Below are 13,226 nucleotides of genomic sequence, written 5' to 3' on the forward strand. Positions count from 1 at the left end.
TCCTGTCCTCTCCATTTCTATCTTATCCAACGACAACGACAGCAATAACAATAATAATCACCACAACAATAAAACAACCAGGGCAACAAAAAATGGGGAAAAAAGAGGAAGAAGCCTCCAGGGGCAGTGGATTTGTGGTGCATGCACCGAGTCCCAGAAATAGCCCTGAAGGCAAAAAGAAAATAAAATTAAAATTAAAATTAAGAAAAGATATTAGGAGGAAGGTAGCCACTGATTCTGAGTCGTAGTCGGGCTGAAAGACAACCCACTCCACTTTCCAGCCCCTCCTTGTGTAACACTGAACAGCAATATTCACTGAAATTCTGTTTGTCTAACTCACCTTGTTCCTTAGCGACCTCAGGTAAGTATGTGGCTGTGCGTCTGACGCCTTTTTCATTGATGAATTCAATTCGAATCCCATGGACCCCTACCTACAGAGAAATACAACCAGATAAGTAGCGTCTCCTTTCCCTAGCAGAATGCCAGTCTTCCTCACATAAACTGACGTTCCCCCAGCCAGTTCAACTCAAGTCAGGGAAAAAGGGAAACTTCTTTCCCAAGACTAACTCTCTCAGGTATAGAAGCAAAAAAATATAGAAATAAAATAAGATAAAAAATTTAAAACCAGCCTAAGGAAAGATGTGTAGCTTTGTATAGCAACCTCTATCAGATATAGAAATTCTTTCGTGGTCCGGGAGGTGGCGCAGTGGATAAAGCACTGGACTCTCAAGCATGAAGTCCTCAGTTCAATCCCTGGCAGCACATGTACCAGAGTGATGTCTGGCTCTTTCTCTCTCTTCCTATGTTTCTCATTTAATAAGTAAATAAACAAAATCTTAAAAAAAGAAAAGAAAAGAAATTCTTTCAACACTTCATCCAATACTCCTAAAAATTCCCTTCTACTAAATGAACGTGGCAGGGTTTGAATCTGGGTTGGATGACGTTCCTTCAGAACTAACTTGGTAAGATAAAGGGCTTACCAAGAGGGAGCTGAAATTCTTACTAATTTATCTAGAGAGACACGAAGCAAAGCTGTGAAACAGAGTACACTGGAAGGAGGGGGGAGAAGAAAGCCTTTAACTTCTCATATAACAACACAACCCCCACTAGGTCCTCTGAATCCTTCTTGGACCTGTACTCTTCCTGCTTCTGTCACCACGCCTCTTGTCACTTATGTCTCCCACAACTGTTTCCAAACTCAGGATTTTTACATTCTCAGACTCTCTCTCAATGAAGGAGATACATTACCATGTACTAACCCGAACCCAAATGCAACGAGAGATGCAGAGTTCCAAATGCGGCTGTTCTCACCTCCCAGTCCAGGTAATCACTGGCATCCTCAAAGTTAGTAAGGAGGGAGACAGAGCAGAAAAGTTTAGGCAGCTCCTCTCGGGTCAGGGGGGGAAATCGGCTGTCCTTAAGTGCACTGGAGAGGACAGAAAACATTCAATGAGGCGGCTCCAGAATCAGGTGCCGATACCATGTGTCTGAACACTTCAACTTTGGAGCTGAGCAGAAAGTCCTTGCTGAGAAAATCTGACGCTACTGTCTACACTTGAACTGAGATGAAACACACTAATGGAAAGACCCTACATTTCTGGTGACCAAAAAGAAAGCACGCAAACTTCATCCCTTAGGAGAAATAAAACAGGGGGCCAGGTGGGAACACAGCCGTTTGAGTGCACACATCTTAGTGCCAAGGACCCAGGCGCAAGACCCCGTTCCACACCCGGAAAGGGAAAGCTTCAGGAGCACGAGCTTCCTCCTCTCTCCCTAAGTCCCCTCCCTTTCCTCTCAACTTCTGTCTCTATTTAATATAAGTACATGAAATATTTCTCACAAAGGAAGAAAATAAGGAATCTAGGCCCAGTTCTTCTGCCCGGAGCCATTACCTGGTTAACGTGTATTCCCTGAGTCCTGAGTGAAGGTTCATGGCCGAGAAGGTCCCAATGCAGCCACGAAGCCGCTTGTCCCGTCCTGTCTTCCATGTCACAAAGAGTGGACTGAAAAGGCAGAACAAAACTATTTTTCTAAGTATTTCCAAATTAAGCATGGATGGAAACCAAACCTTTGGCTTTGTCCCTACTCATTTCTGTTACCTCCTCAGAAGGACTGCTACTTAAATCTCAAGTTATAGCAGGACTCCGCCTTTCAGGGAGATATATAAACCTTGAGAAAAAAAAAAAAGCAAACAAACTCTTGTGTTCTCTTCCCAGTGGTTTCTTGCTGATGTCTTTAATTCACTGAGGTATCAAATCCGTGCGCCATTTTCTTCTTCCTCTGCTCAGGACTTAATTCTATTTTTTTTATTAGTTAATTTATTTCCTTTTTGTTGCCCTTGTTTTTTATTGTTGTAGTTATTATTGCTGTCGTCATTGTTGGATAGGACAGAGACATGGAGAGAGGAGGGGAAGACAGAGAGGGGGAGAGAAAGACAGACACCTGCAGACCTGCTTCACCGCCTGGGAAGCGACTCCCCTGCAGGTGGGGAGCCGGGGCCTCGCACCGGGATCCTTCCGCCGGTCCTTGTGCTTTGCGCCACCTGTGCTTATCCCACTGCGCTACCGCCCGACTCCCCTAAATTCTATGTTTAAGAATGTCCATGTTCCAAGTTCTACTCTTCACGAAGATAAGCTTGGCTTATACGATATCCGCCCTTCAGAGCAATATTCCCTGCAACCCCACTCTCTTCCCATAATTATTTCTGCCTGGAGCCATTACAAGTATCTATTACCCATTAATGCTCAGAATAGAAAGCCAATGTCTCCTTCCAAAGACTTATTAGCAGAAGTCTGTCACTTTCTTATCTGGGCCAAAGTCACACTTCCTTAGGCTCCATTAGACAGAGGGTACAAACTACTCAAAGAGGGTAGAAGGCTGCCGTCTAGCTGAGATTCCTCCATACTTCCATGCACGTACCTCTTAAGATTCACTGAGTTAGACACTTCTAGAAATCAACTTAATTGTTTAGTGACCTGCTTTATTATTACAAGCCGATCTCCCATCATCTAGCATTTCCGTTCAGTAAAACAGACTGATTTGTACAGCCAGAACCACTGTCCCTTCAAATGACCCTCATGTTTCTCAAGCTACGGAATAAAAGCCTGCAGGCAGCGCCTCCACCTTCTTCGCCAGAGCACTGCTGCTCAGCTCTGGCTTATGGCGGTGCAAGGGACTGACCCTGGCATTCGGAAGCCTCATGAATGAATGAGGCTACTTCAGCCCCCATGACCCAGTCTTCCAAATCTGTGTCCCTCTCCTGTATCCTTAATTCCACTCAGAGCCCCCCCCCCCCCGCCCGCCACCTGCGCAGTGAGGAATCCACTGACTGCGGCATCTATAACACGTTAGTTATCACTAATGGTAGTGTGTCTATCTCTGCATTTCCTCTTCTCTGATCCCATCACACACAAGATAACTTTGCTAGTCCTTCTACCCAGAAAGGGGGGGGGGGGGCGGCAGAGAGAGAGACAGACAGAGAGAGAGAGATCTGCCAACTCAACAAGTATCAACAAGGACCTCTCCCTCATACCTCTCTCCACTCTTGCCCAGCAAGGTTAGGCACTGCCTCAGAATGTCACTAACAACTAAGCAATGAATGATCTCAGGTCGACAAATGCTGTAAAGCCACTCCTAAGAGGAAACAGCAAAAACCTGCAGTGTCTCTTAACGTCCCAGAGCCGCGTCGAACTCTGAGGAAAGCGCATGCACGCCGACATGAATGTCCTCACTTTATATTGTGCTGTGTACGCATTCCTTTTGTTTTTTGTTTAATATATACATATATATTCATTCTCTTTTGTTGCCCTTGTTGTTTTGTTGTTGTTATTGATGTCGTTGTTGTTGGACAGGAGAGAAATGCAGAGAGGAGGGGAAGACAGAGAGGAGGAGAAAAAACAACTCCCTTGCAGGTGGGGAGCTGGGGGCTCGAACCGGGATCCTTACGCCGGTCCCTGAGCTTTGCGCCACACACGCTTAACCCGCTGCGCCACCGCCCAACTCCCACTCCTTTTTTTAATATAAATATTTTTTAAATATTTTATTTATTTATGAGAAAGATAGAGGAGAGAGAAAGAACCAGACATCACTCTGGTACATGTGCTGCTGGGGATCGAACTCAGGGCCTCATGCTTGAGAGTCCAAAGCTTTATCACTGCGCCACCTCCCGGACCACGTTTTTTTTTTTTTTTTTATATTTATTTTATTTATTTATTCCCTTTTGTTGCCCTTGTTGTTTTATTGTTGTAGTTATTATTGTTGTTGTCATTGTTGGATAGGACAGAGAGAAATGGAGAGAGGAGGGGAAGACAGAGAGGAGGAGAGAAAGCTAGACACCTGCAGACCTGCTTCACCGCTTGTGAAGCGACTCCCCTGCAGGTGGGGAGCCGGGGTTCGAACCGGGATCCTTATGCCGGTCCTTGTGCTTTGCGCCACCTGCGCTTACACGTTTTGTTTTTAAAGAACTTTTTAAAATATTTATTTATTCCCTTTCATTGTCCTTTTTTTTTTTTTTTTTTTTTTTTTTTAAAGATTGTATTTATTTGTGAGAAAGATAAAAGGAGAGAGAAAGAACCAGACATCACTCTGGCACGTGCTGCCGGGGACTGAACTCGGGACCTCATGCTTGAGAGTCTAAAGCTTTACCACTGTGCTACCTCCCAGACCACTGTCCTTGTTGTGTTATTGTTGTAGTTATTTTTGTCGTTGTCATTGGATAGGACAGACACAGAGAGGCGGGGACACAGACAAGGAGAGAGAGAGACAGACACCTGCAGACCTGCTTCACCGCTTGTGAATCGACTCCCCTGCAGGTGGGGAGCCGGGGGCTCGAACCAGGATCCCTACACTGGTCTTTGTGCTTTGCACCACCTGCGCTTAACTCCCTGCACTTCCACCCAGCTCCCTATAAATTTTTAAAAAATACTTATTATTGGATAGAAACAGAGAAACTGAGATGGGAGGAAGAGAAAGAGAGGGAGAGACAGACAGAGAGACGCCTGCAGCCCTGCTTCACCACTTGTGAAGCTTTCCCCCTGCAGGTGGGGACCGGGGGCTTGAACCTGGGTCCTTGTGCATTGCAATGTGTGAGCTTAGCCAGGTGTGCCACCACCTGGCCCTTACATATTCCTTGTTTAAATCATTGACACATACAGAGGGCTTGGGCAAAGGCAGTGTCTTAAACTAGAAACTGAAAAGCAGGCACGTTGCTGTTAAGGGAGGGTACTGTCTAAGCCAAGCTTATCTTCAGGAAGAGTGAACGGGAATGCAGTATTACTAGGGACTTGCTGAGGGACAAAGCGAATGGGAACCTTGCCCTGCCAAGAGCACCATAGTGACAGGCTGGGGAAACCTCTCACTTGCATAGTGCGCTGCAGATATTTATATGTATGTGTGATATGTATGACATATGGTGTGTGTGTGTGTGTGTGTGTGTGTGTGTGTGTGTGTGTGTGTGTGTGTGTGTGTGTGTGTGACCCAGGGTTGAGACCAGCCCCCACTTCACTGAAAGAAACTCTGGTGCAGAGGGCCACGTGTTGGCGCACCTGGTTGAGTACACATGTTACAAAGTGCAAGGGCCTGGGTTCGAGACTCCGGTCGGTCCCCACCTGCTATGGGAAAACTTGAGAGTGGTGAAGCAGCGTTGCAGGGATCTGTCTTTATTTATTTATTTATTCGTTTATTTATTTATTTATTTATTTATTACTGCTTAGCTCTGGCTCATGGTGGTGTGGGGGAACTGAACCTGGGACTTCAGAGCCTCAGACATGAGAGTGTTTTTGCATAATCATTATGCTATCTACCCCCTGCACTCATCTGTTTGTTTATTTATGTCTCTCTCACTGTCTATCATCCCCTTCCCTCTTACTTTCTGGTTGTCTCTCTCCAATATAGATAATTAAAATAGAAAAAAAGAAAAAGAAACTTTGGTGCTGTGGGGAGTCGGGCGGTGGCGCAGCGGGTTAAGCGCAGGTGGCGCAAAGCGCAGGGACTGGAGTAAGGATCCCGGTTCGAGCCCCTGGCTCCCCACCTGCAGGGGAGTCGCTTCACAGGCGGTGAAGCAGGTCTGCAGGTGTCTGTCTTTCTCTCCCCCTCTCTCCATTTCTCTCTGTCCTATCTAACAACGACAACATCAACAACAATAATAACTACAATAAAAGAACAAGGGCAACAAAAGGAAATGAATAAATAAATACTTAAGAAAATATATTCCAACCTAGTGGGGGTTGTATTGTTATATGGAAAACTGAGAAACGTTATGTATATACAAACTATTTACTGTATTTACTGTCAAATGTAAAGCATTCATTCCCCAATACAGAAATTTTTTAAAAAAAAGAGTATTCCAAATCAATGACTGATCAACTAACTATTAAGAGGAATGGGAAATACTAAAAAAAAAAAAAAAAAAAAGACAAGCACCCCAGAAAGAGATAATTGTGCTTCTGCCATCTTTCATCTTTCTCCTGAACAGACGCTCTACTCACTAGGGGTCATTGGTGAATCGCGGAAGTCGTGGCTGTGGGAAGCCGTAGAGGTGACAGTAGAGGACGTCAAAGCAGTAGCAGCACATCTCCGCAGTCACCACCAGGTTCTTGGCGGTGTTGGCAGTTCCGTTAGGCCGGGGGAGAGGGCTCAGCGCTCCCGATGCGGGATTCATTCGTGTAATGGGAGAGTTTCCAGGTCCCAGAGTTAAGTCCGACACATTCTCCCGACCGCTGCTGCCCTCCACATGCTGGTGGTTTTGAAGAGGTCCTGAACTAGAGCCGGGGACAGTGGTGGACTGGTTCCCGTGACCGTGCGTTCCACTTCCGGATAGTTTGGGCTTCTTGACCCCACAACAGCCTGCTGCCAGCTTGGGCTCGAGTGGAGGAACACAACGTCTTTTTCCCATCCTGATTCAGTGCCTGAGGTCTGGACGGCTGCAGAACCCTAAGCAAAAAGAAAAGGGCAGTAAAGCAAAGGCGGAGAGACGGCGTAATGGTTACGCAAAAAGACTCTGACACCTGGGACTCAAGTCCCAGGTTCAGTCCCCAGCAGCACCATAAACTGGAGCTGAGCCACGCTCTGGTTCTTTCTCTTTATCTCATTAAAATAAAATCAGTAGGGTGGAGGGTAGACAGCATAGTGCTTATACAAACAGACTCTCATGCCTGAGGTTCCAAAGTCCCAGGTTCAATCCCTGCCCCTTGCACCACCGTAAGCCAGAGCTGAGCAGAGTTCTGGTAAAATTAAAACAAACAGGAGGCCAGGCAGTGGTACATCCATTCAGTGCACATAGCACTATGTGCAAGGACCTGGGTTCAAGCCCCCAGTCCCCACCTATAGTGGGGACTCTTCAAAAGGAGTGCAGGTGTCTATCCTTTTCCATCCCTCTCATCTCTCAGTTCCTCTCTGTCCTATCCAATAAAATAGGAAAAAAAAAAAAGGGGGGGGTGGCACACCTGGTTGAGCACACACGTTACAGTGCTCGAGGATTCAGGCTGAAGCACCCGGTCCCCACCTGCAGGGGGAAAGCTTCACAAGTGGTGAAGCAGGGCTGCAGGTGTCCCTCTGTCTCTCTCCCTCCTTCCTTTCAATTTCTGTCTCTATCCAATAAATAGATAAAATATTTAAAGCAAAGGTATTGCACCAAAGTAAAACACTGGGGTGGGGAGGATTCAGGTCCAGGTCCAGGACCATGATGGCAGGAGGACCTAGAGAGGGTTGAATTGTTATGTGGAAGCTGAGAAATGTTACACTTGTATGTGCATTTTACTGTCATCTGAAAGCCATTAATTCCCCAATAAAGGGGAAAAAAAACAAAAGGAGAAGAAAAAAAAAAAGGCAGCTGGAAGTGGTAGGTTTGTAGTGCCTACACAGAACACCAGCACTAACACTAGAAGCAAAAAAGATAAAATGAAATAAATACTAAAAAAAAATTCAAAGAGCCTATCTACAAAGAATAGGCGTCACCCAACCCTTTTCCACAGAGCAGCCAGGTGAGAAAGGACCGCTCGGCACCAGGCCAGAGACTCGCGGCCTCTCCTAAAGGAGGTCCAGCCCCGCCTCACCCCCAGAGCTTCTGAGCGGCACTCAGAGACAGGCCAGGCGAGTACCTCCCTCTGTTCAGGACTCCTCAGGGGAGCAGGAATGGTGGGATAGAGGCCAGCTGGACGAGGTAATTTCAGGACTGACTAGAAGGCTGTTGTTAAAGCCTGTCATTCTCTTGAGGTTGTTCTTTTTTTTGTAATTTTTTAAAAAATTTATTTTCCCTTTTGTTGCCCTTGTTTTTATTGTTACAGTTATTATTGTTACTGATATCATTGTTGTTGGATAGGACAGAGAGAAATGGAGAGAGGAGGGGAAGACAGAGAGGGGGAGAGAGAGACAGACACCTGCAGACCTGCTTCACCGCCTGTGAAGTGACTCCCCTGCAGGTGGGGAGCCGGGGGCTCGAACCGGGATCCTCACGCCGGTCCTTGCGCTTTGTGCCACGTGCGCTTAACCTGCTGTGCTACCGCCCGACTCCCCTGTTCTACCTTTTTATAAAAATATAATAATAAAAAAAAGCAGTTCAAGGGCAGAGGGTAGACAGCATAATGGTTATGTAAAGAGACTCTCATGCCTGAGGCTCTGAAGTCCCACGTTCAATCCCCTGCCTCTCCCCTGCACCACCATAAAACAGAGCTGAGCAGTGCTCTGGTTAAAAAAAAAAAAAAAAAAAAAAAAAAAAAGGCAGCAGCTGAGGAGGTGGCACAGTGAATAAAGTGTGGGAATCTCAGTCATGAAGTCCTGAGTTTGAATCCAGGCTGAACATCTCCCTCCGACCATCACTCATTCATACATACATAAAATCTGTATACAGGGCCGGCAAGATAGCTCACCTGGGAAGGTGTCTGCTTAAGCCATGTGTATATTCAGGTCCAAATCCAACCCCCATAACACTAGGGGAAGCTGTGGTAATCTGGTGTCTTTCCCTCTCTCTATCTGAAAGTTAGTCCAGTCATGAAACCCCCGTGACAATAAAAAACAAAATACTTTGGTACTAGGGGTTGAGTCCAGAGTTTTGTACGTGGGGGTGTACACTCTACCGCTGAGCTACATTCTTGGTCCTGTTAGTTTTTTTTGGGGGGGGAGGTAGGACAGAGAGAAACAAGAGGGGAGAGGTTAGAGGAGAAAGACACCTGTAGACTTTCACTGCTTGTGAAGTGACCCCCCCCCCCAGGTGGGGAGCTGGGGGCTCAAACTGGGATCCTTGTGCCGGTCCCTGCGCTGTGCACTGTGTGTGCTTAACCCGGAGCACAACCACCTGACCCCCCCTGCTCCTGTTACTTTTTTTACAGGATTCAAATCAAGCCACCTATTATCTGTTTTTAAATAATCCAGAGGAATTTTTGTGTTTTCTCTTGCTAACCACTAACCCAAGGGTCTATCCATGCAATTTCACCCATAGTGACCTCAGCGAAGATGGAAACTCTAAAAGGAGCACACCTTCTAACACAAGACGCCCACCTTTATGGCCTCACATCTTTCCTTCTCCAAAGCCTTACTCATTTTTTTTGGTTTTCCTCTGAACACACTCCAATCGTTACACATCTCTCTACCCTTTCAAGACCTCATTTAAAAGAGCTACAACCTGGTAGAAACCTTTACGCACACAAATGACCCAAGCTTCACAGTCCTTTTGTGAGGTAGCTATTTCTGCATTGTCACAGCAAGGCTGATGGACACAAAGCCACTCAGCTTTACAAGACGTGGCTAGGGTGGCCACGGTTAATCAGGCCAGGAAACGAGGGCATTCAATTGGATGACATGAAGCGGAAGAGGTCCTTTTTGCTTATTTATTTATTTATTTATTTATTTTTCCTAAGTACACGGTAGGGGCCTGGGGCCAGGCTCAGCAGGTAATGCATAATACCTCACCATTGTGTGAGACCCTGGATTTGACTGCTCGCACCACGGGGGCACTGCGGATGTCACCAAATTGGTGTTTTGGTTCTCTCTCCCCCTTCTTGTCTGTCTCTCACTAGATGTGCGGAACTGGGCTGGGAAAACAGGGTAATGGTTCAGCAAAAGGGTGTTCATGCCTGAGGTATCGAAGGTCCCGGGTTCATAAACCAGAGCTGAGCAGTGTTCTGGTTTAAAACAAACAAACAAACAAATATTAAATTAAAAAGTACACTACCAGTTCTTTTCTGCCTCCAGGGTTACTGTTGGGGCACGGTGCTGGCACTACGAATCACTGCTCCTGTTGGCCGTTTTCCCATTTTTTAATAAACTGGACAGAGAGAAACTGAGAGGGGAGGGAGCAGATACAAAGGAAGAGCCCCCGGCTCCCCACCTGCAGGGGAGTCGCCTCCCAGGCGGTGGAGCAGGTCTGCAGGTGTCTGTCTCTCTCTCCCCGTCTGTCTTCCCCTCCTCTCTCCACTTCTCTCCGTCCTATCCAACAACGACGACATCAATAACAACAACTACCACAACAAGAAAACAACAAGGGCAACAAAAGGGAATAAAAATATTAAAAAAAAAAAAAAAAAGGAAGAGAGAAAGACGCCTGTAGACTTGCTCCACTGCTTGTGAAGTGATCCCCCACTGCAACAAGGAGCCAGGGGGCTCAAACCCGGATCCCTGCGACGGTCCCTGCAGTTAGTAGTCCGTCAGCTTAACCAGGCATGCCACCGACGGCCGCGGCCCACACGCTCTCTCCAGCACTTGAGAGCATAGCCATACAGCTCACAACTCACACATGCAAGTTCCTGAGTTTGATCTCCTGCACCCTAGATGCCAGGCTGGGGCTATATAGAGCTTGCTTGCAAATTAGCGAGTGTCTATTTAAAAAACGCTGCCCCAGAGCCAAATAGTCAGGGTTCAAGTTGTGATGCCTTTAAGATAAATTTATGAATCATTTCCCTCAAAGTGGGTATGATTAATAGCATCTGTCCTACGGGGCTGGTAGGAAAATTAAATGTGCTGGTCCGGGAGGTGGCGCAGTGCATAAAGTGTTAAGACTCTCAAGCATGAGGTCCTGCGTTCGATCCCCGGCTGCACATGTACCAGAGTGATGTCTGGCTTTTTTTTTTTCTCTCTATTTTTCTCCTTAATAAATATATAAAAAATCTTAAAAAGAAAATGTGTTTCAAACACATGATGTTAGGCATGTAAAGCACCAATGAACTATCCTTTCTCATGTGCACTGCCTCCTTTTTTAAAATTGATTTTTAAATATTTATAAATTTATTTATTATTGTATAGAGACAGAGAGAAATTGAGAGGAGAGAGGGAGATAGAGAGGGAGAGAGACAGAGAGACACCTGCAGCCCTGCTTCGCCACTTGTGAAGCTTTCCCCCTGCAGGTAGGGCCCAGGGGCTTGAACCCAGGTCCTTGCTTACTACAATGTGTGCACTTAACCAGGTACACCACCGCCTGGACCAGAACCTATTAATTTTTCTCTCCCCTAGAACTGGAATGCCTGGGGGGCAGCAGTATGTTGTGTACTCAGGGCTTACAGCAGCTGTTTGCCCTGAACAAGACCCTTTCATAATTTTGTAACTGCGGTGCCAGAGATCAAACACAAGATCTCATAAAAGCACTTTACTGCTGAGTCACCTGCCCAGCCTATTAAAAAAAAACACCATTTTTAGCTTCTTTTTTTAAAAAATATTTATTTATTCTCTTTTGTTGCCCTTGTGTTATTGTTGTAGTTATTGTTGTCGTCGTTGTTGGATAGGACAGAGAGAAATGGAGAGAGGAGGGGAAGACAGAGAAGGGGAGAGAAAGACAGACACCTGCAGACCTGCTTCACCGCCTGTGAAGCGACTCCCCTGCAGGTGGGGAGCCGGGGCTCGAACCGGGGTCCTTACGCCGGTCCCTGTGCTTTGCGCCACGTGGGCTCAACCTGCTGTGCTACCACTGACTCCCCCAAAACTTTTTTCTTTAATACCACAGCACTGTTCAACTCTGGCTCATGGTGGTACTGGGGATTGAACGTGAGGCCTCAGAGCCTTAAGCATGAAAATCTTTGGCACAACCATTATGCTGTGTCCTTAGTCCACGAGGCACCTTTTCAGGCCCTAAGAACAGAATTTTAACAACTCTTTAGGGAGCCGAGCAATGGCACAGGGGGTTAAGCGCACGTGACACAGAGCGCCAGGGTCGTATAAGGATCCCGGTGGGACCCATGGGATTTCCCAGTGGGAAAAACGGCATGTTCCTGACACGGCAACTCAGGTGTCCCCGGCAGGAAATATACCACAGCAGAGCAACGGGAGGGATTTGCAATCCAAGCAGACGAACCAAAGTCTCGAAGACTCTACCTACAGAAATCACTTACAATAACTGGCCGGTAACGGGCACAACCGATAGCGAGTGCTTGCACTGAACAGCTCCGCCACACCCTCCTGAACAGCGACTTGAAATCAACGGAATGAACGCAAATCGTAAGGCTCCCTAAACCCAGGCAAGTCCCTGGACATCACTAAGCAGACTATTCAGCTGGTAGTCTCAATTAGGGGTGGAAAGCAGGACTGGAGGCTTTCTGCATCAAAAATATATTAGAGGGCATTTCTTTCAAAATGTATCCCACTGATTTGTATCTATGGAAAAGTTCAAACATAAAGTGAATACCCAGCTTGAATAATTTTCAACATGTGGCCAATCATGTGCCGTCTACATAGCCTACCCACTCCATCTCCCTCCTACTAAATTATTTGCAAAGTGATTAATATTTTACTTTCTGCCAGAGTAAAGCAAATACTAAGTGAACTACCGATAAAGAATGTGAAGAGAGCCAGTGAGCTTTTACTTAGAAGATCAAGCACTACTGGTGGCCAGGCACACCTGGCTCAACACGTCACCATGCAGAAGGACCTGTGTTCAAGCCCCTGGTCCCCGCCAGCAGGGGGGGGGGGGGGCCTTCACGAGTGGTGAGGCAGTGCTGCAGGCATCTCTCCATCTCCCCCTGTACTCTCGATTTCATTCTGCCTCTAATAAATAACATATTTTTAAAAAGGAAGTGAAGTTCAAAGAAGGAAAAGTGGTAAAATATATATATATGACCAACCACTACCAATTTCATTAAAACTTTCCCAGTGTTAAGATGCTTCCAATTACTTCAAGAAGTGGACATCTCACTACAACTGAGTCCTGTACTCTGCTTCCAGGAATGCCCTGGAATGAATAAAAAGACATTGCTCTAAATGCTCATTTTTTTAGCAGAGTGTAAAATACCCTAGAATGACAGCATTTC

At 46.3% G+C, this 13,226-nt stretch overlaps 1 protein-coding gene across 1 annotated transcript in view; it reads right to left on the minus strand.

Annotated features, from left to right (window-relative positions):
- Positions 1–13,226, minus strand: part of AMMECR1L (AMMECR1 like) — a 31,347-nt gene that overhangs the window by 8,354 nt on the left and 9,767 nt on the right. The window contains exons 2-5 of the mRNA XM_016187186.2: positions 6,486–6,930; positions 1,893–2,003; positions 1,312–1,426; positions 341–431 (exon numbers count right to left, since the gene is read on the minus strand). Of these exons, the coding sequence (XP_016042672.1) occupies positions 341–431; positions 1,312–1,426; positions 1,893–2,003; positions 6,486–6,892 (724 nt within the window). The 5' untranslated portion in view covers positions 6,893–6,930. The remainder of the gene's footprint in view (positions 1–340; positions 432–1,311; positions 1,427–1,892; positions 2,004–6,485; positions 6,931–13,226) is intronic.

This window comes from Erinaceus europaeus, chromosome 18 (genome assembly GCF_950295315.1).
Source record: "Erinaceus europaeus chromosome 18, mEriEur2.1, whole genome shotgun sequence".
Taxonomy (NCBI): domain Eukaryota; kingdom Metazoa; phylum Chordata; class Mammalia; order Eulipotyphla; family Erinaceidae; genus Erinaceus; species Erinaceus europaeus.